General features: G+C 47.1%; 1 protein-coding gene across 2 annotated transcripts in view; it reads left to right on the top strand.

Annotated features, from left to right (window-relative positions):
• The window catches only part of LOC126278446 (uncharacterized), a 46,154-nt gene extending 19,330 nt beyond the window's left edge, over window positions 1–26,824 (top strand). The window contains exons 2-5 of one of the 2 annotated variants that reach the window (XM_049978564.1): window positions 842–920; window positions 20,756–20,870; window positions 21,613–21,971; window positions 22,104–26,824. In XM_049978564.1, coding sequence (XP_049834521.1) covers window positions 842–920; window positions 20,756–20,870; window positions 21,613–21,971; window positions 22,104–24,193 — 2,643 coding nt within the window. In that variant the 3' untranslated portion in view covers window positions 24,194–26,824. Of the gene's footprint in view, window positions 1–841; window positions 921–20,755; window positions 20,871–21,612 lie in introns of both variants that reach the window. The other variant, XM_049978563.1, reaches the window with a different exon arrangement.
• Window positions 26,825–27,588: the final 764 nt, after the last annotated feature.

The raw sequence follows: 27,588 nt of genomic DNA on the forward strand, positions 1-27,588 counted from the left end.
TTACTCTGTTTTTATCACTTTTTAGAATTGGTTAGTCTCCTTCTCCCATACGCACTTCTACATTCTAGCGGTTGAACGCTTTTAAATAGCAGATAGTCTTACCTCTACTGTTTCAAAGGTGGGATATTTCTAGCATAGCCTTGAGGTAGCTCTCTTTTTTTGCTGACTTCCCTCATTTTGTTTTTACCATTGATGACACGACTGCACTTCTACGTTTTTTAGCCTTTTCTCTTTTATCTTTCTGACTTTTGAGATGTCACTGTCTTAATGGACCACATTTGGAACAAGGGACTGATGGCCTTGCTGTTTGATCCCTTCAACCCCAATCAACCAACCAACCCTATTTTAATCCGCTACACGCTAGTTTACAGCTGTCGCCTGATCTGTCTTCCCTTTTAGCCGATGACACGCACTCAGCCGATCGCGTCCTTGAGTTTGTGTCTGTGAGATGACATCGGTCATTTGAAGCTCTTTCTCGGGGAAAACCTCCCTTCAACAGCAGTTCTCCCAGATTTCCTTTCGTTTTTAGTTTCCCTCCTTCGAGAATTTCGATCCCATTACAGCCGATTTAAAAATCGGTTTTTTACTCTTCACTAATTCACAGAATGTGCACTTATGACCGTAACAATTTTGCGCCCTCAAAACATAATAAAAAAGCTCTGGTAGTGCAATACAGCATTACATAAGAACTTTGATAAGAAGTGTTCAGTTGACATTATGTATTTAGCTCTTCTTTTACATAGGGGCTTCCTTTCCTGTGTGTAAATGACAATGGTACAAAGTTGATGCAACTACAGCTGTAGCTCAGGTACTGAATAATGCCATCTTTCTTTGTTTGCAGTCTTGCTCAGATGAAGAGGAAATCGCCGTCTCCCAGACCAGCGACAACGAACTTGCTGATGACAAGAGTAATACTTCCGGTTAGTATATGAGAACAATTGTAGTGTGTTATAACTTGGATCCTCCGTTATTGGACTTCATGAACAGCGTGCCTTCAGTTGTAGTCTAGTGATACTGGGTCCATGTGCAAACTTAATACTGCGCTACGTGTCTCATTGAAGAAAGTTCTTAAAATTACTGTAAACTGATTTCTAGAATTTCTACTAGTGTACACTCAGCACTTTGTAATTAATGTTGATTGCTCCCACTTTCTCTATCAAATCCCAACGACCAGTTCCAGTTCTCACATAAACATGCCTTACATGCAGTCTCTTCAGTCATCCCCCCCTCACCAGGGCAACGAAAGTATACAAGCCTCACTGCTCAGCTCAAACCTCATGTTGCAACACTGCCTTTACTTTACGAAAACAGTACACGTGCGATGGTTCTTGATAAACCGACACAACCTCCTTCCTTTAAAGGACTAGGTTGTCGCTGTTTCGAAATCACAAACATACCCCTCTTCTGATGTCTTCCAATATTTTTCAGTTGGCTTCTAGTTCGGGATCTTTTGAGAAAGTCTGTGACCTGGCATTGCCATTAGGGGTTGTCTCCATTCTTAGACATTTATTATACATATTGAAAATATTTAACTGTATTCTAATATCTTTATCATCTGTCTCTGGTACTGTCAGAAGCAAAGCTGTGAGGACGGGACATGAGCCGTGTTTGGGTGGCTCAGTTGTTACAGCACTTGGCTGCGAAACGCAAAGGTCCCGAGTTCGAGTGTCGGTCCGGCAGTTTTAATCTGCCAGGAAGATTCATATCAGCGCACACTCCGATGCAGAGTGAAAAATCTCGTGTGTGTGACTGGCTGTGACTGACTGTGACTGGCTGTGACTGGCTGTGACATGTGGGTGTAAAAAAGAATTAGTGGTAGACAAGACAAATGTAAAAGACTCGTAAAAATGGTTAGTCAGTTGTCATAGTTTATTTTCATAATTCCCATTAACAATGAAAACTAACACGTTCGATATTACAGTGAGAGACGGCATTTATAATCCATTGAACAAGCGAACAATTAACCATCATCTGCGAATAAATCCAGGGAATCTGACCGATAACATCGAAAACCACCTATACCTCGACAATTCATTTTTAGGGCCTTATCCAGTTCATTCCTCGAAAAATGACAGGGGTTTACAAAGTGATGGAAGAAGCTTAACTTCTCCTTGGGCAATATGTTGAACATTATAGTCTGCATAATGAAAAGGATACAAAGTCCTAATCAAAAAGGCTAGGAAGTTGTCATTATGTATGCAATTGGTATGTTGACACATTTTTTAAACCACGACTCTTCAAAACAAAGAAATATCATTACTTTGTTCCAAAGTCTACATCGTAATACCATCGTCACTTTTGTTTGTCTTTCCGAACAATCTGATTTTAAATTTACGTGAGACCAAACAGCGAGGTCATCGGTCTCATTGGATTAGGGAAGGATGGGAAAGGAAGTCGGCCTTGCCCTTTCAAAGGAACCATCCTGACGTTTGCCTGAAGCAATTTAGGGAAATCACGGGAAACCTACATCAGGATTGCCGGCCACGGGATTGAATCGTTGTCCTCCGGAATGCGAGTCCAATGTGATAACTGTGACACCTCGATCGATTTACCATGACAGGTTCAAGGCTTATATTCATAATCACTTCCCTGTCAATTTCTTTCTGAAGCTTTTCAGCATGCCACACACTGTGCACACGCTACAGGTGGTACGTTGTCTGTTGCGTCATTATTGCGTCATGCACAAGCGATTCACTGTTATCTTGAATGTTCTGTTTTTTTTCTCCCATATAGCCTTAAAACCCTTTGCCCAAATTAATTCCATAGGGCTACAATGACGGTGACACGTGGGTAAACGCAAACATGTGAGAGATCACATTTAAGAGCAAGGAGGTCAAGGTTGTGAGTCATCACTCGTACAGTATACATTAACGAGCTGCAGGAGATCGCCACGAGTCTGGTTTCTACGGTGCTTAGAATTTTTAAGCTGGGGGAAATATCCTCTTTCCTGGCGTTTGTACTTGTTTTTTCTATAATAGTTGAATTATAACTGGCAATGGCCGTCTTCGAAGCAAGGTATGACAAGAATTGTGAATCAAGTCCCGAAACTCACAGCGTTCATTGCCGAGTGCAAATCAGTGCTGTTTTTCTTGCACGTAAGTACAAGTTTATTCTGGGAAATAAAACCAGAAGAAGAATCAGCATGCAGAATACGAGAGAACCTATCCCTGTGAGAACTTTAAACCCGCCAGTACACTCACTCATTTTCCAACAGATCTTATTGGAATGATTATAATAAACCCATTTTTCATCAAGGTAACACATTGTTGAACTACCTCCTTCTCTTGCATCGTGGATCTTTATATTTGATATAGTTCATGCTGCACCTACATCACGTCTTCGAACTAAAAAAAATTTCTTAAAATATCTGGAACCAACGTATATTAAATTTCTTTACCTTGATGAAGCGCTTACCATTGAAGTCTGCATAACTGTAACACGTTTTTGTTATGTCGTGCACTCATCCATCATTCACGGTTTCTAAGATTCCTACAGCTCTGACACTTTCCTTCACAATTCTCTTTACAGTTCTCTTGGCGACACCACATGGTTCTGGAGTCCGTTCTAGTGTTTCCCATTGGCCAAAGTAGAGGACCTGCTTTAAAATTCACGTTTGAAAGTCATAAATGCTGTAAATGATCCTCCTCGCCTGCCTGTGAAGCACTTCACGATTGTCATCACCTAACTTTTATAATGGCACTTAAACATTTACAAGATACACATTAACAGCTATGTTGCTGCAAGGGGAAAACATTGATAGTTGAATGAATTATGCGGTTGTCAAGGAATGCGACAGCGATGCAGTATGTAGGAGCGAGATTCTCTCTCTCTAGCTGTAACACTCTAACTCCTCAGAAAGAGAATGAATATCATTGGCCACCAGTGGATAGTGGAGGGGGACGCGCAGAACTGCTGAAAACTGAGCCTTCTTACAAGATGCGAACAATAGTAGTGGTCTTTTTCATACGTAACACACAAAGTTTGGTGCCATCACATTTTAATTACCCCTCTGTGACCCGTTTACCGGGCCGCCTGCAGATTGAGTTTTTAGCCCACTTAATCTTCCAGGTTCGAGATGGCACTTGTCAGCACCCTTCAGATCCAGGAAGACTGTCTCCCATAGCGTTCTGTGTTAAGTGTCTTTGTCATTGCCATCAATGGGCTTGTAAGCTCTGTTGGTCCTCTGGTTACACCATCGTTTTATGATGACAGATTTTTGCATCCGGTGCAGCATCCACTCGGTAGCATCTGCTGAATGCCAGCTCCAAATGCCATATGAGGAGCCTCTGGGTGGGCAATCTCCCATGGATTCTAGTTTCTTCCCCTCAAAATGCGGGTTATGCCATTTTGCAGTCGACCCACTGTACATCCCAATCCACAAATTTAGGCAACCAGCACCTTGATGTTTTAGCACAGCCCCGTTTCTTAAGCATTATTTCTTATGTGGCTGCCCCATATTCACCACCTGAAGACTACCTGCAGGTGGAAACTTAATGCTCTCTGCCTCCTGGCCCACCCATCTTCAGGTGCATAATGTGCTCCTCTTTTCCATCTGTACTATGCTCTGGTTTTGTCTAGACTAGATCATGTCAGGTTGGTCTCGACAGCACCTTCCACTCTGAAACTACTTGACCCTGTGCACCACTTCGAGGTGCATCTGGCTATCAGTGCCTTTTGCACTAGTCCTGCCGACACTCTCCTCGCAGAAGTGGGTATTCTCCCTCTAAAAATTCATCAGAGCCAGCTTCAGGTTTTTTATGAAATCACCTTTAGCCGATTCCCTCACAATTCTGTGTACTCCATTTTTTGCACACTAGGGATGTCTCCCTCCTGTTACCTGCCATTGGGTGGGACTGCTGTTTGGAATGCGTCAGACGTCCCTCTGTTGGGATCTGTCTCCATTCACGAGATAGCGCACTGTGTACTTTCGACCCACGCCGCTCTTGGATGCTGCCTCGACCATGGATTATAACCGACCTGTTCCAGGGTCCTAAGATCTGTCGCCCCTACGATATCCAGCGTCTTGTCAGTTCATTCCTTGAAGAGTTCCAGGCTGCTACCATCTTCTAAACTAATAGCTCTAAACTAATAGCTCTAAACTAATAGCTCTAAACTAATAGCTCTAAACTAATAGCTCTAAACTAATAGCTCTAAACTAATAGCTCTAAACTAATAGCTCTAAACTAATAGCTCTAAACTAATAGCTCTAAACTAATAGCTCTAAACTAATAGCTCTAAGCTAATAGCTCTAAGCTAATAGCTCTAAGCTAATAGCTCTAAGCTAATAGCTCTAAGCTAATAGCTCTAAGCTAATAGCTCTAAGCTAATAGCTCTAAGCTAATAGCTCTAAGCTAATAGCTCTAAGCTAATAGCTCTAAGCTAATAGCTCTAAGCTAATAGCTCTAAGCTAATAGCTCTAAGCTAATAGCTCTAAGCTAATAGCTCTAAGCTAATAGCTCTAAGCTAATAGCTCTAAGCTAATAGCTCTAAGCTAATAGCTCTAAGCTAATAGCTCTAAGCTAATAGCTCTAAAATAATAGATAAGGCAGGATATGCTTTCAAGTCTCCTACTGACTTATTACTGGGATTGTGCAGTGCGTTCACAGCACAGCTGCTCACTATTAACAGGACTCTCCATTTTTTCTCAGGCCGCCATCCACAGTGTTTTAATATCTACAGACTCAGAGGTGCTTGTGGGCTACAGACCAATGCTACTCCCGTCACCCTTTGGTCTCTATCCATGACCTTATCTCTGCCCTAGGCTGTGCCATCTGCGCTCTCTCTCTCTCTCTCTCTCTCTCTCTCTCTCTCTCTCTCTCTCTCTCTCTCTCTAGAAAATCTCTCTTCCCCCCCCCTTCAAGTCATGTCAGGGGGTATCTGGCTGACTGTGGCTACAGAGGCAGGTACTTAACCCATTCTCTTTCATGATTCCAGGGGCAGATATGTGGGTACATATCAATTCTTTCTTTTCCTAAAAGTGGAATTACATTTGGTGTGCTACTGCTCTCAATAATAAAATCTTCACAACCAGAAAGACTACTGCACTTTAGCCATCTTTCTTCCACTCCTCTGTGACAGTCCACACAACCACCATACTGGGCTCATCCATTGTTCTCTTTTGCATTACGAGCCATCCCCACAATGTGGCTGTGGGACCAGACTAACTATATCCCGTATACTGGACTGTCGCCTCCTGTTAGCCCTTCATACTGAGTACCATTCCAGAATAGTTGTCTTTAATATCAGCAGATGATTCATGGATCGTTGAACTGGTCCTAAGTTTCCTACACGAAAGATGTTTTTATTTTCATTTAAGTTTTTACTTAACTTCTGGAGCAAGAGCAAGATGCTTGTGGTTTGAGCCTCTCCGCGTATTCTTGGTTTAGGACCCGTGCAATGACTACTTCTCTTGCAAAGACAACTTTTTTAATCCCTCTGTTATTGCAGGTTTTAGATTTGACCCATCCTTTTATGGCTTTTACTGACTTTGTTTTCGGCTTCCTCCCTTGATAGTTTGATCCCTCCTACTGGATCTGCCTACTTTTACTTACACAAGTAACTTTTGAATCGTGGGACTGATTCCCATAACCCACCTCAATCAATAAATCAAACTGTCTTTACACATAGATATAAGCTCAATTATTCATTACTTTCAAAAAATAAATTTTCCAGGAAAATTAAATACATTATGGGAACCATAGGATCAAAAATTATCAAACGACTAATAAATTCGTATGAAACTGTGTGTGAATAGTGTTTTGTCAAATTTAGGTGCGTACTGCGCATACCTAATGCGTATAAATAACTCCAAAATGAAAAAGGAGTGCAATAAGAGCAGGTGAAAGGATTCCATCTTGCTGTGTTTCACCTGGTGTCACCCATGTGTGTGGTATGCGAAAAGAATAATGGTCTGTGCCCTAAGCATCTGACCGAATGTGGGCATACCGCGAGATCTTGGAGAAAGTAGTACAGTTAGATTCTTAGCAACTCGGGATATTTTTAGTGTGTGGCTCTCAGCCTTGAGGTCTGCCATTCCGGTTTGTTCTCGAGCTTATTACGAATAAATCGCGCAGAACATCCTTAAATTCCTCTAGTTAATCTCTCAGCAGAGGTTACAAATAATATTGGATAGGTAGTGGACGACCATTTTATATTTCGTGGCTGATTCTCCGCTTCTTAAGAATTATCCTGTTAGATCGTCGTGCATCTGGCTTCCTCTTGGCTAGAATTTTTCCGTAGAGACAAATGCGCCTGCATATTTGAAAATGTATAGATTTCTACAGTTTCTATCATATAGCCACTGCGTAGCACAGAGATCTGACATGGCATTATCCTTTAGCAGTTGTCGAAAGGCTCTACACTGGGGTAATCAGATAAAACGATTCTGAATAATTTTAGCTGGCAATGTTTCGACGAAACTGCGTTGAATTTGTCACGTTAGCCTGTAGAGGCAGATTCGCTACATTTTTAGTCCTGTCTTCACATTACGCAAAGGTGTGAGGTAAAACGTATTTCATCGCTTCGTTAACCCTTGATTACATTCAAAATGCGGTTTCAAACGAAACTCTTTTGCTCGTGGGTACCATCAGCAAAGTACAATTTTTGTCAGTTTCCTGGCTATGGTAATGCGAATGCCAGTGCTTTAGTGCGAGAAGCTCCTCTTCAGGCTGAGTGGCTCTTTGCTTGTTTATGATAGTTCTCCCTATACAGACGGATTTAGAATTAGCGACTGAACAATTTAACTTGATTTCTCTTGATAACATTATGTAGAGTTTAACCCAACTCCGGTGGTTCTGTTTGAACATAGTACGAACTCGGACATTACTGTATAGAACAGTTCTCTAACAAATCAATAATAATAGTTTAATAACAAAATATCAATAAAATTCATTGATCAGATCTCAATAGGCAATGACCTGCTACAAAAACATTTAAATGGACAACGGTAAAAAAAGTGTAAATAAATTTTAAAGGAAACACCCAACTGGCTTCAACAAGCAGTAAAAGTAATTTGACAAAACCAGCCAAAATAATACTGGTAGTTTACAAACTGTGCTCAACCTAACAGACAGGAGTAACTGTGGTACAGACAGAAAACTTCAGCAATGTTAAGTGATTTTAAACTGAGATTACTGAAGCTACTTTCATTAAAGACGAGCTAAATAAAATGAGCTCACATAGCTTCAAATAAACAACAGACAGTAAACCTGAACTCGGCTTCATCCTGAGTAAACAGATTAAGGAATCAAGTTAAACAACACTCTTAAATTATAAACAGGGCTCAAACTGACATAATTTAACCAATTTAAGTTAGTTTCCTGCCCCCCCCCCCCCCCCCCCCATGAACCATAGACCTTACCGTTGGTGGGGAGGCTTGCGTGCCTCAGTCTTACAGATGGCCGTACCGTAGGTACAACCACAACGGAGGGGTATCTGTTGAGAGGCCAGACAAACGTGTGGTTCCTGAAGAGGGGCAGGAGCCTTTTCAGTAGTTGCAGGGGCAACAGTCTGGATGATTGACTGATCTGGAATTGCAACACTAACCAAAACGGCCTTGCTGTGCTGGTACTGCGAATGGCTGAAAGCAAAGGGAAACTACAGCCGTAATTTTTCCCAAGGGCATGCAGCTTTACTGTATGGTTAAATGATGGCATCCTCTTAGGTAAAATATTCCGCAGGTAAAATAGTCCCCCATTCGGATCTTCGGGTGGGGACTACTCAAGAGGACGTCCTTACCAGGAGAAAGAGAACGGCGTTCTATGGATCGGAATGTGGAATGTCAGATCCCTTAATGGGGCAGGTAGGTTAGAAAATTTAAAAAGGGAAATGGATAGGTTGAAGTTAGATATAGTGGGAATTAGTGAAGTTCGGTGGCAGGAGGAACCTGACTTTTGGTCAAGTGAATATAGGGTTATAAATACAAAATCAAATAGGGGTAACAATGAATAAAAAATAGGAGTGCGAGTAAGCTACTACCAACAGCATAGTGAACGCATTATTGTGGCCAAGATAGACATGAAGCCCATGTCTACTACAGTAGTTAGTTTATATGCCAACTAACTCTGCAGAGGATGAAGAAATTGATGAAATGTATGATGAGATAAAAGAAATTATTCAGGTAGTGAAGGGAGACGAAACTTTAAGTCATGGGTGACTGGAATTCGTCAGTAGGAGAAGGAAGAGAAGGAAACAGTAGGTGAATATGGATTGAAAGAGAGAAATGAGAGGAAGCCGTCGGGTAGAGTTTTGCACAGAGCATAAATTAATCATAGCTAACACTTGGTTCAAGAATCATAAAAGAAAGTTGTATACGTGGAAGAATCCTGGAGATACTAGAAGGTATCAGATAGATCATATAATGGGAAGACAGATTTAGGAATCATTCATTCATTCATTCATTCATTCATTCATTCATTCATTCATGCGATCAGGTCCAGAGGACCGCGCCCCACCACAGTTAGAGCTCTGCATCTGTCTGTGTCTTCTGCTATCTGTCTCCAGTATTCCGTGACTCCCAGCTGCAACAGGTCTTCTCTCACTCCATCGATCCACCTCTTTCTAGGTCTTGACACTGGTCTGCTGCCTGACAGGATCGAGTCCATTCTGATTTTGGGCCATCTTGTTGCCTCCATTCTAACATGTCCAGCCCATTGCAGTCTTTTGATTCTCATAACTCCCAAGATGTTAGGCTCCTTGTACAGCTCTTCTAATTCAGTGTTATGGCGTCTTCTCCATTCTCCAGTAGTCTGATCTCTGACTGGTCCAAATATTTTCCTGAGGACTTTCTTTTCAAATGTTAGCAGTCGCTTAAGGTATTGTTTTCGAGTGCTCCAGGTTTGAGAACCATAAAGGCTGGAGAGATTTAGGAACCTGGTTTTAAATTGTAAGACATTTTCAGAGGAAGATGTGGACTCTGACCACAATCTATTGGTTAAGAACTGTCGATTAAAACTGAAGAAACTGCAAAAAGGTGGGAATTTAAGGAGATGGGACCTGGATAAACTGTCTTAACCAGATGTTGTAAAGAGTTTCAGGGAGAGCATAAGTGAACAATTGACAGGAATGGGGGAAAGAAATACAGTAGAAGAAGAATGGGTAGCTGTGAGGGATGAAGTAGTGAAGGCAGCAGAGGATCAAGTAAGTAAAAAGACGAGGGCTAGTAGAAAGCCTTGGGTAACAGAAGAAATATTGAATTTAATTAATGAAAGGAGAAAATATAAAAACGCAATAAATGAAGCAGATAAAAGGGAATACAAACGTCTCAAAAATGAGATCGACAGGAAGTGCAAAATGGCTAAGCAGGGATGGCTAGAGGGCAAATGTAAGGATTTAGAGGCTTATCTCACTAGGGGTAAGATACTGCCTACAGGAAAATTAGAGAGACCTTTGGAGAAAAGAGTACCACTTGTGTGAATATCAGGGGCTCAGGTGGGAACCCAGTTCTAAGCAAAGAAGGGAAAACAGAAAAGTGGAAGTAGTATATAGATGGTCTATACGAGGGCGATGTACTTGTCGACAATATCATGGAAATGGAAAAGGATGTGGATGAAGATGAAATGGGAGATATGAAACTGCGTGAGGAGTTTGACAGGGCACCGAAACCCTGAGTCAAAACAAGGCCCTGGGAGTAGACAACATTCCATTAGAACTACTGAGAGCCTTGGGAGATCCAGTCCTGACAAAACTCTACCATCTGGTGAGCAAGATGTATGAGACAGGCGAAATACCTTCAGAATTCAAGAAGAATATAAAAATACCAATTCCAAAGAAAGCAGATGTCGATAAATGTGAAAATTACCGAACAATAAGTTTAATAAGTCACAGCTACAAAATACTAACTCGAATTCTTTATAGATGAATGGAAAAATTGGTAGAAGCCGACATCGGCAAAGACCAGATTGGATTCTGCAGATTTGTTGGAACACATGAGGAAATACTGACCCTACGACGTATCTTAGAAAATAGATTAAGGAAAGGCAAACCTACATATCTAGCATTTGTAGACGTAGAGAAAGCTTTTGACAATGTTTACTGGAATACTCTTTCAAATTCTAAAGGTGGCAGGGATAAAATACAGGGAATGACCCCCCTCTGGGTCTGGGGGTTACAATAGGCCGAGGTATTCCTGCGTGTCGTAAGAGGCGACTAAAAGGAGTCCCTCCCTTTCAAGGGGGGGGGGGGGGCGCCTGCTTCCGGAGACGGACGGTTACATGATCCATATTTTTCACTACTTCTGGTTTCTTCCTTCCTTCCTTTGGTTGGTTCCTTTCTTTGTTCTTCTCCATCTCACTGTCTTACTTTTTCCCTCGCCCCACCTCGCCCCACCGAATTCGTCTCATGGTGTGGTATATACTAGATCACTCGACGGATTGACTGACGAGGAGATACTTTCCTCGCTGAGCAGGGCGTGACAGCTGTCAACAATGACCTTGTACCGACCCGGGCACTTTTCTTGACCTTTGATAGTGTTCACCTGCCGTCACTCATGAAAGTGGGCTACGAGGTTATTTCTGTGCGCCCCTATGTCCCGACACCTACTCGCTGCTACCAGTGTCAGCGTTTTAATCACACTCGCCAGTCTTGTTCCAATGCGGCTAAATGTGTCACTTGGTGCAGGGATGCCAATGAGGGAGACTGTCCACCTCCGTCTCCTCGTTGTGTGAACTGTCACGGTGACCATCCACAAGGAAGAAAGCTGTATCCAAGAAATTAGGGTCAAAGAGAAAGTCTCCACCTCGGCTGCTCGCAAGCTATTTGTAGTAGAAAGCCCACGTTGCTCCCAGCGGGGAAGTACAGTACTGTCCTCACCTCTCCTCGGACTACCAGGGAGGTGGCGATGCAGACATGCGATCTGACCTTCACCACTACGGTCGTCCGTTCGGCCAGTGCTAAGATCGCCTGGTCGACGTCTCCTCTTCCTCCCGTCGCCCCTCCGACACAAGCACCTTTATCAGCTTCTGCCAGGACGAAGACCAGAAGTCAGATGCACGGGCCTTAAAGAAGGAAACGTCCCATGCACACTTCCAACGTACCTCGAACTCCCAGCCATCGACCAATACTTCCACAAAACGACCTTCCAAGAAGGCTCATAGGAAGCACAGTTCTCCTTCTCCGCCACGGCCCATTTCTCCTCCTGCGCCACACATCGGTTGCCGCCCCAGGCCGTCATCCATTTCGTCTGGACGCACCGCTGGTAGCCGAACATCTGCCCGTTCTTAACAAGATGGCCGATGAACCTATAGAACAAATGGGCGATGACTGTCCGCCGCCTGCTACCGACGGCAGTGCTCGCTCGAAGCGACTTAGAGATGACCCCTTCTTGCATCATCTCCTTCTCACGATGGCACTTATTCACTGGAATATTCGCAGCATTCGCTCCAACCGAGAGGACTTGAAATTGCTGCTTCGCTTGCACCATCGGCTCGTCGTAGCCCTCCAGGGAACAAAGCTACGCCCATGTGATCAAATTGCCTTCGCACACTACACCTCTGTGCGTTTTGACCTACCCCCTGTGGCAGGTATTCCAGCTCGTGGAGGGGTTATGTTGCTGGTCCGGGATGATATTTACTACGTTCCCATCACATTGCACACCGACCTGCAGGCAGTTACCATCCGCATTACTCTCCCCACTTCTACATTTTCCATTTGTACTGTTTATACTCCATCGTCATCTGCTGTTACCAGGGCAGACATGATGCAAATTATTGCTCAGCTACCTGAGCCATTTTTGTTAACTGAAGACTTCCTGCCCACCATCCCCTTTGGGACCCTCCAGCATCCTGCCTGAGGGGTTCCCTGTTAGCAGACGTTTTCAACCAACTCAATCTTGTCTGCCTCAATACTGGCGCCCCTACTTTCCTTTCGGACACATCTCACACCTATTCCCATTTAGACCTCTCTGTATGTACTACCCAACTTGCACGCCGGTTTGAGTGGTATGCGCTTTCTGATACATATTCGAGCGACCACTTCCCGTGTGTTATCCATCTCCTGCATCATACCCCCTCTCTGTGCTCAACTAGTTGAAACATTTCCAAAGCAGACTGGGGGCTCTTCTCTTCCAGGGTGACCTTTCAGGATCAAACCTTCACAAGCTGCGATAGTCAGGCCGCACACCTGACGGAAGTCATTCTCACTGCTGCTGAATATTCCATCCCTCACACTACTACTTCTCCAAGTCGTGTACCGGTCCCCTGGTGGACCGCAGCATGAAGAGACACTTTATGTGCTCGTCGACGTGCTTTACGCACCTTTAAACGCCATCCTACAGTGGCGAATTGTATCAATTATAAACGATTACGTGAGCAGTGTCGTCGTATTATTAAAGAAAGCAAGAAAGCCAGTTGGGCTGCATTCACAAGCACCTATAACAGTTTTACTCCTTCTTTTGTTGTCTGGGGTAGCCTGCGCCGGCTATCTGGCACTAAGGTCCACTCACCACTTTCTGGCTTGACAGTCGCGAATGACGTCCTTGTTTCACCTGAGGATGTCTCCAATGCCTTCGTGCGCTTTTTCGCAGAGGTTTCGAACTCCGCTCATTACCACACTGCCTTCCTCCCTCGTAAACAGGCAGAGCAGGCTAGGCCACCTAACTTCCGCTACTCGAATCGTAAAAGTTACAATGCCCCATTCACCATGCGGGAACTCGAAAATGCACTTGCCCGGTCACGGTTCTCCGCTGCAGGGCCTGATTCTATTCATATTCCGATGCTGAAGAACCTTTCCCCTGCGGGTAAAGGTTTCCTTCTTCGTAATTATAGTCGAATCAGGATTAAGGTACATGTTCCCACATGCTGGCGCGAGTCTATTGTTGTATCGATTCCTAAGCCGGGGAAGGACAAGCACTTGCCCTCCAGTTATCGACCCACCTCGCTTACCAGTTGTCTGTAAGGTGATGGAGCGAATGGTTAACTCTGGTTTGGCTGCTTGAATCTCGACGCCTACTTACTAATGTACAATGTGGATTTCGTAGGCACCGCTCTGCTGTTGACCATCTGGTTACCTTGTCGGCCTTCATTATGAATAACTTCTTGCGGAAGCGCCCGACCGCGGCTGTGTTTTTGATTTGGAGAAGGCTCACGACACCTGTTGGAGGGCGGGCATTCTCTGCACCATGCATACATGGGGCCTTCGTGGTCGCCTGCCTCTCTTTATTCGTTCCTTTTTAATGGATCGAAAGTTCAGGGTACGTGTGGGTTATGTCCTGTCAGCCAGCTTTCGCCAGGAGAATAGGGTGCCACAGGGCTCAGTTTTGAGCTTCGCTCTCTTCGCCATAGCGATCAATCCATTAATGGATTGCCTCCCAGATGATGTATCAGGCTCCCTTTTCGTAGACGATTTTACCATCTATTGCAGTGTACAGTGTACATGTTCCCTGGAGCGCTGTCTTCAGCGTTTTCTTGACCGTCTTTACTCCTGGAGTGTCGCCAATGGCTTCCGTTTTTCTGCTGAGAAGACGCTCTGTATTAACTTCTGGCGCTACAAAGTGTTTCTCCCACCATCCCTACGACTCGATCCCGTTGCTCTCCCAATTCGTGGAGACCAAAAATTTTTTAGGTCTTACATTTGACAGGAAACTTAGCTGGTCTCCACATGTCATATTTGCTGCCCGTTGTACTCATACTCTAAATATCCTCAGTGTTCTCAGTAGTATGTCGTGGGGAGCGGATCGAGCCATCCTACTTCGCCTATATCGGTCGATCGTCCGCTCCAAGCTGGATTATGGGAGCTTCGTATACTCCTCTGCAAGGCCGTCCATCTTACACCGCCTCAACTCCATACATCAGGGTTTACGTCTTGCGATCAGAGCCTTTTATACTAGTCCCATTGAGAGTCTTCATGCTGAAGCCAGTGAATTGCCACTCCCCTATCTGCGCGATATACTGCTTTGACGCTATGCCTGTCGGCTACTGTCAATGCCCGACCACCCGTTGTATCGTTCCTTTTTTGACGACTCTCTCGACCGTCAATATGGGTTGTATGTCTTTGCCCTGTTACCCCCTGGAGTTCGCATTGGTCGCCTACTTCAACACCTTGATTTTTCACTCCCTGCAACCTTTAGAGTGGGCGAGAGCCACACGCCGCCTTGGCTACTTCGAAGTTCATTAATATGACCTTCATTTGTACAGATGGCTCTGAGACCAATGACGGGGTCGGGTGTTGTTTTATTGTTGGGGAACAAAGTTTCAAATACCGGCTACATGGCCATTGTTCGGTCTTCACAGCTGAGCTCTTTGCCCTCTACCAGGCTGTTCTTTACATCTGTCGCCACCGACATTCTGCTTATGTCATCTGCTCCGATTCTCTGAGCGCCATCCAGAGCCTCAGTAATCCATATCCGGTTCACCCTTTCAAGCACCAGATCCAACGCTCTCTTCAGCAGCTGGTGGACGGGTCTCCAGTTAGCTTCATGTGGGTTCCTGGCCATGTCGGTATCCCTGGGAACAAAGCTGCAGATGCCGTGGCCAAGGCTGCGGTCCTCCAGCCTCGGATGGCTTCTTGTGTCCCTTCATCAGATTGTAGCACGGTCATTTGTCGGCGCATTTTATCGCTGTGGCATGCCGATTGGGATGCACTTAGGGACAACAAGCTTCGGGCATTGAAACCTCTTCCCGCAGCTTGGACGTCCTCCTCACGTCCTCCTCCTCACGTCCTCCTCCTCACGTCCTCCTCCTCACGTCCTCCTCCTCACGTCCTCCTCCTCACGTCCTCCTCCTCACGTCCTCCTCCTCACGTCCTCCTCCTCACGTCCTCCTCCTCACGTCCTCCTCCTCCTCACGTCCTCCTCCTCCTCACGTCCTCCTCCTCCTCACGTCCTCCTCCTCCTCACGTCCTCCTCCTCCTCACGTCCTCCTCCTCCTCACGTCCTCCTCCTCCTCACGTCCTCCTCCTCCTCACGTCCTCCTCCTCCTCACGTCCTCCTCCTCCTCACGTCCTCCTCCTCCTCACGTCCTCCTCCTCCTCACGTCCTCCTCCTCCTCACGTCCTCCTCCTCCTCACGTCCTCCTCCTCCTCACGTCCTCCTCCTCCTCACGTCCTCCTCCTCCTCACGTCCTCCTCCTCCTCACGTCCTCCTCCTCCTCACGTCCTCCTCCTCCTCACGTCCTCCTCCTCCTCACGTCCTCCTCCTCCTCACGTCCTCCTCCTCCTCACGTCCTCCTCCTCCTCACGTCCTCCTCCTCCTCACGTCCTCCTCCTCCTCACGTCCTCCTCCTCCTCACGTCCTCCTCCTCCTCACGTCCTCCTCCTCCTCACGTCCTCCTCCTCCTCACGTCCTCCTCCTCCTCACGTCCTCCTCCTCCTCACGTCCTCCTCCTCCTCACGTCCTCCTCCTCCTCACGTCCTCCTCCTCCTCACGTCCTCCTCCTCCTCCTCCTCCTCACGTCCTCCTCCTCCTCCTCCTCCTCACGTCCTCCTCCTCCTCCTCCTCCTCCTCACGTCCTCCTCCTCCTCCTCCTCCTCCTCACGTCCTCCTCCTCCTCCTCCTCCTCCTCACGTCCTCCTCCTCCTCCTCCTCCTCCTCACGTCCTCCTCCTCCTCCTCCTCCTCCTCACGTCCTCCTCCTCCTCCTCCTCCTCCTCACGTCCTCCTCCTCCTCCTCCTCCTCCTCACGTCCTCCTCCTCCTCCTCCTCCTCACGTCCTCCTCCTCCTCCTCCTCCTCCTCACGTCCTCCTCCTCCTCCTCCTCCTCCTCCTCACGTCCTCCTCCTCCTCCTCCTCCTCCTCCTCACGTCCTCCTCCTCCTCCTCCTCCTCCTCCTCACGTCCTCCTCCTCCTCCTCCTCCTCCTCCTCACGTCCTCCTCCTCCTCCTCCTCCTCCTCACGTCCTCCTCCTCCTCCTCCTCCTCCTCACGTCCTCCTCCTCCTCCTCCTCCTCCTCACGTCCTCCTCCTCCTCCTCCTCCTCCTCACGTCCTCCTCCTCCTCCTCCTCCTCCTCACGTCCTCCTCCTCCTCCTCCTCCTCCTCCTCACGTCCTCCTCCTCCTCCTCACGTCCTCCTCCTCCTCCTCCTCCTCCTCCTCACGTCCTCCTCCTCCTCCTCCTCCTCCTCCTCCTCACGTCCTCCTCCTCCTCCTCCTCCTCCTCCTCCTCCTCACGTCCTCCTCCTCCTCCTCCTCCTCCTCCTCCTCCTCACGTCCTCCTCCTCCTCCTCCTCCTCCTCCTCCTCCTCACGTCCTCCTCCTCCTCCTCCTCACTTCCTCCTCCTCCTCCTCACGTCCTCCTCCTCCTCCTCCTCACGTCCTCCTCCTCCTCCTCCTCCTCCTCCTCCTCCTCCTCCTCACGTCCTCCTGCTCCTCCTCCTCCTCCTCCTCCTCCTCCTCCTCCTCCTCCTCCTCCTCCTCCTCCCGTCCTCCTCCTCCTCCTCCTCCTCCTCCTCCTCCTCCTCCCGTCCTCCTCCTCCTCCTCCTCCTCCTCCTCCTCCTCCTCCCGTCCTCCTCCTCCTCCTCCTCCTCCTCCTCCTCCCGTCCTCCTCCTCCTCCTCCTCCTCCTCCTCCTCACGTCCTCCTCCTCCTCCTCCTCCTCCTCCTCCTCCTCCTCACGTCCTCCTCCTCCTCCTCCTCCTCCTCCTCCTCCTCCTCACGTCCTCCTCCTCACGTCCTCCTCCTCCTCCTCCTCACGTCCTCCTCCTCACGTCCTCCTCCTCCTCCTCCTCACGTCCTCCTCCTCCTCCTCCTCCTCCTCACGTCCTCCTCCTCCTCCTCCTCCTCACGTCCTCCTCCTCCTCCTCCTCCTCCTCACGTCCTCCTCCTCCTCCTCCTCCTCACGTCCTCCTCCTCCTCCTCCTCCTCCTCACGTCCTCCTCCTCCTCCTCCTCACGTCCTCCTCCTCCTCCTCACGTCCTCCTCCTCCTCCTCACGTCCTCCTCCTCCTCCTCCTCCTCCTCACGTCCTCCTCCTCCTCACGTCCTCCTCCTCCTCCTCCTCCTCCTCACGTCCTCCTCCTCCTCACGTCCTCCTCCTCCTCCTCCTCACGTCCTCCTCCTCCTCACGTCCTCCTCCTCCTCCTCCTCCTCCTCACGTCCTCCTCCTCCTCCTCACGTCCTCCTCCTCACGTCCTCCTCCTCCTCCTCCTCCTCCTCACGTCCTCCTCCTCACGTCCTCCTCCTCACGTCCTCCTCCTCACGTCCTCCTCCTCCTCCTCCTCCTCCTCACGTCCTCCTCCTCCTCCTCACGTCCTCCTCCTCCTCCTCACGTCCTCCTCCTCACGTCCTCCTCCTCACGTCCTCCTCCTCACGTCCTCCTCCTCACGTCCTCCTCCTCCTCCTCCTCCTCCTCACGTCCTCCTCCTCCTCCTCACGTCCTCCTCCTCCTCCTCACGTCCTCCTCCTCCTCCTCACGTCCTCCTCCTCACGTCCTCCTCCTCCTCACGTCCTCCTCCTCCTCCTCCTCCTCCTCCTCCTCACGTCCTCCTCCTCCTCACGTCCTCCTCCTCCTCCTCCTCCTCCTCCTCACGTCCTCCTCCTCCTCCTCCTCCTCCTCCTCACGTCCTCCTCCTCCTCCTCCTCCTCCTCCTCCTCCTCCACGTCCTCCACGTCCTCGTCCTCCTCCTCCTCCTCCACGTCCTCCACGTCCTCGTCCTCCTCCTCCTCCTCACGTCCTCGTCGGCGGGAGGAGGTCGTTTTGGCCTGGCTACAAATTGGACACTGCCAGTTCAGCCATCGCCATCTGCTGACGGCAGCGCCGGCGCCGTTCTGTCCATGTGGGCAATTGCTGACGGTCCGTCACATTTTAACGACCTGTCCGGATTTTACTACGCTGCGTCTTGATCTTGGCCTGCCATGTACTCTGGATGCCATTTTAGTGGATGACCCAGGAGCTGCTGCTCGCATTCTTCGTTTTATCAACTTGACACCTGTTTAAGGACGTTTGATTATGCTGTTGTTTTTAACCCTATGCCTGTTAATACGTCTTTTATAGTGTTGTCCCTTTTAGTTGCTGTTTTAACCTTGTGCCTCGCGGTACATTCCTAAATTAGTCAGGGCCCTAATGACCATTGTAGTTGTGTGTCCTAAAACAAAAAAAAAGCTGAATAGGACGCAGGTGGTTATTTTTCATCGGGACCTCCTGCTGCAATCTGATGAGTAGCTCAGGGCCAACCTGGACTGCCGAGGCGTGCATTTCGTCCCGCGAGTCCAGTGCGGCACCAAAGACAGTCGCATCGAAACCGGGGCCTTTATCCTCGCCTTCGAGGGGGACGTTCTCCCGGAGAAGGTAAAGGTGATGTACTACTGGTGCGACGTGTGACCTTACGTCCCGCCTCTTATGCGCTGATTTCGGTGTTTGCACTTCGGGCACATGTCATCACGGTTTGAGGCTGAGCCCCTTTGTGGCAATTGTGGATGCCCTCTTCGTGAGGAACATACATGCACCCCACCATTTCGGTGTGTCAATTGTCCTGGCCTCCACTCGCCTAGATCTTTAGACTGCCCGCGTATCAGAAGGAGAAGAAGATTAAAGAATTAAAAACTTTGGACCGTCTCTTATTCTGAGGCCAGGAAGTATGACTGCCTCCATCCCATGACATTGACAACTTCGTTTGCCTCAGTCGCGTCCACTCCTTCCATAGTATCTTCACCCCTATCCTGTCCCCCCCTCCACCTCCTCACCCCATCTGGGGTCTATGCCCCCGCCTCCCAAATCCCTCCCTTCAGTAGTTGAGCGCCCTTAAACCCAAACAAAAAAAGCACTGACTGCAAAACCACGTTCGTGACGAACACTAACCTGTTGATGCTACGAACTGATGTGCTTGATGCTAGTACTGTAGAGCAATGAGTGGCATGTCAACACAAGCACCGAAGTCAACATTATCTGCCTTCAATTGGGCCAACTCGCGGTGAATCGAGGAAGTACAGTAGATACTGACGAAACTAAAATGAGCTCTAGCATGGAATTTAAGCGTTTCCGGACACACATCCACATAACATTTTTTCTTTGTGTGTGACGAATGTTTCTGATAGTTTGGCCGTACCTTTTTGTAACACCCTGTAGATGGACCGCCATAAAGAGTGCATGTACCACAGCGATATAGATGTGGCTCCTTAGCTACAGGCAAACGGTCTATACTGCACGTGTTAAAATGTAAATTAAATATTTTTTTTCTTCTCTCGCCTAGGACACACATTCCAGCAGACTTCAGCCCATGGTTTTCTTCAGAACTTTATCGCTCTTCCTCTCCAGCAACTTTCTGTTGTGAATCTAACATTCTGCCCACTTCCAGAATTTTTGCTTCAGGAAGTCCTCTCTGTTTACACTGTCAGCATACAAAGGAGAAAATGATTGTCTTGAGCGATATGATTCTGAAATTATCAGTGGTTGGGTGGTCAGGTCGTGGTGGTACTCAGCTTCAAAGCTAAGTCCCTCTCAGCCATACATCAAAGTGTAAAAGCATTGAGGTTATGCACTTCAAAGGAACTAAGGATTTACACACGAGAAGCTTCACTGTATGGCGTACATTTGAAAAAATTAAACCACATTTGACTCAAATTCTATGATGGGTGACAAGTGTGTTTTGTAAGGAGTCTCACTTGTAACTAGTATCCTAAGAATTTATAGAAGTCTGCCACCTGTTGTAGCTACAACTGACCTATGCAATCATTCCGTTTTGCATTCATCAAGAACTGACTTAAAACAGTTCTTACCTGCTGATGTAGTAGTAGTAGTAGTAGTAGTAGTAGTAGTAGTAGTAGTAGTAGTAGTAGTAGTAGTAGTCCCCTCCTCTCAGGCTGCCACCAACATAAGTTGTTGTATGCCCACAGGATCTGCTGACAGTGAGGGTCTAGCTCTGCAGCCGATTTATCCAGCAGGGGACAACAAACCAGTGATTCAGCCCACAGAACGACCCTTTTGGAATTCCAGCTCTCCACGCTGCAGGTTTGTCACAGACCGACTTAACTCATAATTAGTGGAGCTATTGTAAAATCAACATTTGCTAGAACAGTGAAGCTTGATGAAAGAAGCTGTGCGTGTGCATGCGCAAAAGAATGGTAATTATGAACTGTAGGCATAGGTAATGGCTAAGCATCATATAATAAACGATGCAGTCTCACACAGATTGCCAGTTCAGTGTCAAAGTTTATGGGCCCTTTTCCTGTGCTGCAGTTGTGGCTCAGGTCACGAGTTGAAACTGAGAGGTGTGATTTAAACTTTCATTGTATCAACTGCGTTAGTAATTGTCTGAGAGAGACGCTGGCCTATCGCTGGATAGGCCGTGTTGCAGGCCACTGTCTTTGTGGAACTAGTGGCTACCACAGTCGCCGGACTTGGCGTCTTGCGAATTTTCTTGTAGTTCAATCAGGGATAGCGTTAATGAAACTCGAAGACTAGGCAACACATCACAGCACCTGTTCTTACAGCTACTCCTGATACTCTGGATCAAGTGTGATGACGATTGGACTACAGATTAGCTTAGCTCTCTCACGGTTGGATAAATAGAACTCTTATAAACACTGTAAAAGAGCTTTCCTTTCACATACTGTATCATTTTACGTCATTCTTGCCTATTTATCTCCATGGATTTTTGAAATGTATTTTTAGATTATTTCCAGTATAAAGACTGTATGTTTTAAGGAAAACCACCCAACAAAAGTGAAATATCTTAGATTTTTTTGCCCAGGAGAATAACACTGGATGATGGGACTGAGCGTGACAGTCGGCAAGCATGGTCTGGGGAGCCGATGGGGACTGGAAGTGGCGAGTACCTGGACCTGGGCACACTGGGTCCTCCACAGTGCTCGTCCAGCCCCGTAAAGCGCACAGACGGTCAGCGGCACAGGTCACGGGGATGTGCAGGTGCAGGTGGAGGTGAAGTGTCTGGAGCTCAGCCCCAAATGGCGGCAGCGCCTTGCTGCCTGGACTGCACTGTGACGTCGGTGGTGTGGGCTCCACGTGCTGGGCATCTACGGTCAGCTGCCACAACTTACAGTGGACAGGAAGAAGAGCAAGACTGTCACCAGGCTCTCTCGCGAGTCAGTGGTTTGTATTATCAGTGTCTCGACCTATCACCATCCAAATTGTGTGTGGACTCTGGCTGTAACATATCAAATGCCGAATTGAAATGTAAAAAAACTAGTGATTTTGGTTCTAACTTCGCGAAATGTCTGCCAGGTATGGAAGAGGACATGAGGAGGAAGCGACGCAGCCGTTCATCCATTGCAGATAAAAATAAAATGACTGAGGAAGAGGTTGTCAGTGTCTCCAGCTCTACTGATGCGCAAACGCCTCCTGAGGAAGTGGAGTTGTCTGGATTCGAGGAACTATCAGAAACCACATCTACAAGTGACAGTAATGTGCGTGGCACTACCAGCTTTGATACCAAATGTAATCCACAGACTTTGTCAAGAAAAGGCTGGCAGTTGCAAGTAGAAGAGTTTGAATCGGATACCAGGAAGATGAATCCAGAGGCTCCTCAATCAGTGTTGGTCAATAAAAGGGTTAATAGTACAGCAGAAACAATGCAGGCTAGAGTAAGGCTTGATCCACTGCAAGGCAGCAGAGCAGTTACGGATCCTCAACATGTGCACTTCAGAGTAGAACTGGGGCCCCAATACACCAGTGAGAGAGTGAAAGCTGGGGATTTGGGCAGAAACAGAGTTCAGATAGCACAGCACCGCTCAGGCGACACATCAGCACTGCCTCTGGCCGACGTGACAGCACAGCTTCACAATGTTCAATTATCGCCATCACAAAGTTGTCACAGAGTTCCATTTCCTCTCACTTCTGAGTACAACCCTGCAACAGCATACAAAAATGAAGCAACTGCATCCCAGTCTTTGTTTCACCAACAACTTTACTCTAAACTTTCATCAGTTCAACAAGGAGATCCAGCACGGCCCACAAAAACAAAGTTGCAGCACCAGAGAATGACACAACAGCAGCAGTCAGTACAAGGCACAAGGGACAGCTTACATGAATTTATGCCCAGACAGGAGAAGACTGGATGGAACTCCTGTGCTAACAGACACCAGGAGACTGGTATATCAAGTCCAGTAACAGGTCTAAAATGGGACAGTAACAGAGCTGTTTCAGATTCGATGACATGCAGAATACTGTCACAGCAGAGATACTCATCACCCATGTTACTCACTGAGGAACGGTCTCAACAGTTCTGTGACAGTGACACGAGAACACTCATTCCAGTCAGTTACTCAGAGTACCAGGAACCAGTCGTGCAGAGAACTGTGTCGGGCGCGAACGGTCCTCCCGGGATACTACTTTCAGATGAAATACCCACAAGGGATGGAGAAACAGAGCTACAACCACCTCGAGGATCCGGTGATGGTACGAGTGTGGCACTATCTGGATTCCTCGTAGATAACGCACAGAGAGCGCAAACCCTGTCTGCTAACCAAAACTTTCAGCTCGAAATGACGTCTTTGAGCGGCGTAAGACAGTCTAATTTTTGTGCATTACCAGGGTATGGTGGGAGAAACTCTGGAACAGCAGAAGCAGGTACACAAACAATCTTGTCCGTTTCCACCTCTCCTGGCTCTTCACGAACGGTGTCGACAGCGCCTCCAGTGTGTAATTCACAACAGACCCAACAGTATTACCGATGTGAGTCGACCCCCGCCTCAACCGTAAACACCATACCTAACGATTTAAGAGCACTAAACCTGGTGCAAAGCACAGCTCACTGGCCACCCAGAGGAGTGTGTCCCGTTCCCCAGAGGTTTCCAGCGCCGATACACACACAGCGTGCTGTCTGGCAACCGACCTACCACGTCCCAGTGTCATTTCAGGTCTCTCCACGTTATGTGCCGCTGTACCCACGATATCCAGACGTTCCCAGGCTGCTAAATGCACCATGGATACAATATCCTGCCGCCATTAGCGTCCCGTACACCGTCGTAGCGCCGCCACCTGTGAGATTCCCCACACCACCTCTCTACTACGCCCCTCCCGTACAGCCGATGTGGATCAGACCGACGTTCGTCTGCTACGCCCCTCCGGCTCAGAGGTTCTGGCAGTCTCTGCCACGCACGGACCCGGACACCTCCCAGCGTGAGCCCCACCAGAGCCGGCAGGCCGTGAACGAGCGCGTCGCAGCGTGGCTCCAGCAGATGGAGGCTGCCGGAGAGGGCCGGGCCGCCTCGCCGGCGGCGCTGTCCAGCGACTCTGGAGTCCAGGCGGCCGCCAGCTCCGGCAGCCAGCAGAGCGCGTCCAGCGGCGCAGCCGGGACTTCCCCGAGCCATTAGCGCCGCTTCCAAGGGACGCCTCTGCAGGTGCGACAACCAGTCGCCTGGAACGGAGTGAATTCAAACCGTGGGTCTGTTGGAGGCGTGGGCAGGTGATGAGGTACTGCATGTAGCGTTGCAGTTAAAAGCTTGCAAGTGTGACATTGGACAGGACTCGTCGCAGAAGACGGTTGTGCACGGGTAGATGCACTCGGCAACAGAGAAACTTCTGCAGTGAAATGAAATTTTCGACAGAAGAGAACTTAGTGTAAGCAGGTCTTTCAGCATGTGACATCCAGAGGTTTAGTTTCAGAACCACTGGTATTGGAAATGTAACTTTACTCTTGATATTTGGTACAAGGTATCAATACACTTTCACACTTCATCCAAGTTTTAGTGATGAGATGTCAAATATAAGAACGACGTATACTTTAAGCCAAACTGACTGAATAATTTTAATGAAAAAAGTTGAAAACATTTTAAGGATAAAATTGTCGCTGTATTGCAATCAGTTTGTCTTTTTAACTCAAAATAAAGCTTTTAGGTATGTTTGATGTATCTGTGGATATGGATGTTACCTGTTATTTAAGGAAATCATTGATTTTTCTTTTTTTAAGTAAATCCTCACTGTAGTTTTCTCCTATAGTAAAAATGCACGTTAAAGCCTTATCAAGTTAGGGCACAGATACGCACTGGGAGATTAGTTCCAGTAGCCAACAAAAGTCTGTGCAAACGGGACTCTTAATCTTCTTTCTATTTGATATGTGGACATCGGAACTCAAATATCAATCTGTCAGAGCAATTCGATGCGAGCTCAAAAATTCTCGAGAAAATTAATGAAGGTATGTTTTTGGACAGCTAGCATGCCTCTGTGGTAAGGTCCATGCCTACAGCGTTGGGTACTGGGTTCGGTTCCCAAGCGCTGAAGATTTTTAAAGAGAAGTACGTGTTCTATGAGCATTTCCGTGAGGCGTAAAGTATATAAAAATGGTGAAAAATCAGTAGTACACGAAACATGTAATCGCTGGATCGCTGGGCATTATTTTTTCATTCAGTTAGTCCATACTTAATTTAAATAAAAAATCAAATAGATGCTAATTAGCATACATGTCAACAAAAAAATCCAGTTTTCATTGCAAATAAATTAATTGCCGATATTTTGTAAAACATTGACAAACTGTTAAAGTTAAAAATTATAAATGATATTTCATCTTTATGTATTTCACTCTTCTCGGAAATACTGGTGGGACAGGGACCCTTAAAAGTTTACCAAAACAGTGAATCGAAAGCTGGTCATCAACACCACAGGCTAGCATTTCATCACAGAGCCACAGCACCTCTCAGACATTTAGTAGGATATCAAAGATTGACGTACCCATTCCGAACTTCATATCCCACAAACATAAATACAAAAATCCCATTCCTGTCAATATCGAACGTGTAAGGAAGCTTGGGAAACATAGGATTTTCTCGTAAAGAGTTGTACAGTAATATGTACTACCGGCGAACAGTGTGCCGTCATCTGCAACTACGCTACAGTTTGAAAGGACATTTTTCATTGCCCTCGTGACACACAGTCCACTTTTTATTCGGAAACGTAAACCTCAACTCATTTTATCACAGAAAATGGCTAGTGTGTAGACACCTCTGTCATGGAGGTAAGTCTTTCTCCGTATCGTTCAGTAGAGCGTATCGATGCGGCACCGTTACTGTCAACGCGTCAAGGCCGTGGATTGCGAACTTAGACCATGCACGCATTGCCTCTTTGCGGCAAGAGGGTGTTTCTGCCACAGCGGGGGGCACGCAACGTCATTCGGACATTCAGCTGCCGTCGCGTATCTCAGAAGAATGGAGGTTCACTTTATATTGGCCGCCCGTCGTCACCGGCGCTAGCTGCTGCCTCAGGAAATGTTTTCAGATTTAATTTTCCCTCTGCAGCGGAAGTCGCACTGTTAGAAACTTTCTGGTAGGCTAAAACTGTGCACAGGAAGTAAAGTTGAGGACAGGTCGGGAGGCGTATTTTTCTAACGCAGTCGGTAGAGCACTTGGCCACGAAAGAAGCAGCTTCTAGGTTAGAGTGGCGGTCCCAGGCAGTCAGGCTCCGCTGCAGAGTGAAAACATTCTGGGACCAGCAGCTGATGTCCGCTAAATACACATTCTCTCGTAGGTACCCTGAGGTAGGCATGGCGGTTATCGCTCAAACCAGTTTCCAATTATACCGGTTTTTTCGTCTCCAGTTTAACCTGACTGTTAAATCCGCTCAAAATAACCAGTTTCTAAAATAACCGGCTGTCGGTGTTTTATTGCTATTATTTCAAAGTAATGAACGTAGACTCCACAGAAATATTGAAAAATTCTAATGAATGTGAACGAAGAGGATATTTAGATTGCAATAAGTTTCCACATTGTGATGCTACTGATTCTGCTATACACTACTTTGCGCTTGCATTCCAAGTGTATCTAATACAGTGCCTCGGAGAACTTAAAAGCCGATTATCTCTGTAAATTTGACACATTAAGAACAATCAATTTTGCGGCACTGTTTAACAGCCTTCCACATGCGTTTCACTACGGAACAGGAAGCACCCTCAGCCATTTTCATACTGCGTATTAACAACGCGACAATCAGAGCACGACAGTGCAGAGGCTATGACTGTACACGATTTTTGAAATAAAATCTACGATACCAAAGCGGAATTATATTGATTTAATGACACTCACTAAGCAGTGTGTTACAACATTAAAAATGTGCTTAGATAATTGTACTTGCAGTTATTGTAGCCCAGGGAGAGTTTTGATGAAGGCAAATCCAGACAGCAGCTATTTCTAGCACTCTGTGAATGCACATTACATCTCTTGTTAAATATCTGCATATTTTCCAAGCATACATTAAACAGTTATATTTCGACTAGGTGTTGTGATATTGAACGATATGAGTGGTTTCTACAGAACGCCGTGCGCGCTAACCCTAATGTGCATTTGATCTCTCTTGCCACTTAACACCTCCCCACAGTTATATTGCCTACTGCAGATGGAAGGGTAGAGTAGGAACTATTTCATGATTGATTAAAAATATACACGGGGTATTTTGTTGCTCAGCTAATGTGAGTTTTGCAAGTGTGTCTCATAAATTTCACGGTTTCATTTTCAGTTTTGGTTAACTCAACTTTTGAGCCGGGGCGGCTTTGTGCTATGTTTGGATCCTCTGACTAGCGTCCCGGTAGGGATCACGAATGCCACCCTGATTCTCTGTTTATCGCTGCTTGCGAGTGAGGAAAGTGAGAACGGAAACGAGTGTTTTGCACTATCCACAACGTGTCGTCACAGTTCTTACCAAGCGACCAATGAAAAGTCAGAACTGGAAGGCCAATAGGAAAATGCTAAGTTTCACCTGTGTGCATGTAAAAACAGTTGAT

This window comes from Schistocerca gregaria, chromosome 6 (genome assembly GCF_023897955.1).
Source record: "Schistocerca gregaria isolate iqSchGreg1 chromosome 6, iqSchGreg1.2, whole genome shotgun sequence".
In the NCBI taxonomy this organism is placed as follows: Eukaryota; Metazoa; Arthropoda; class Insecta; order Orthoptera; family Acrididae; genus Schistocerca; species Schistocerca gregaria.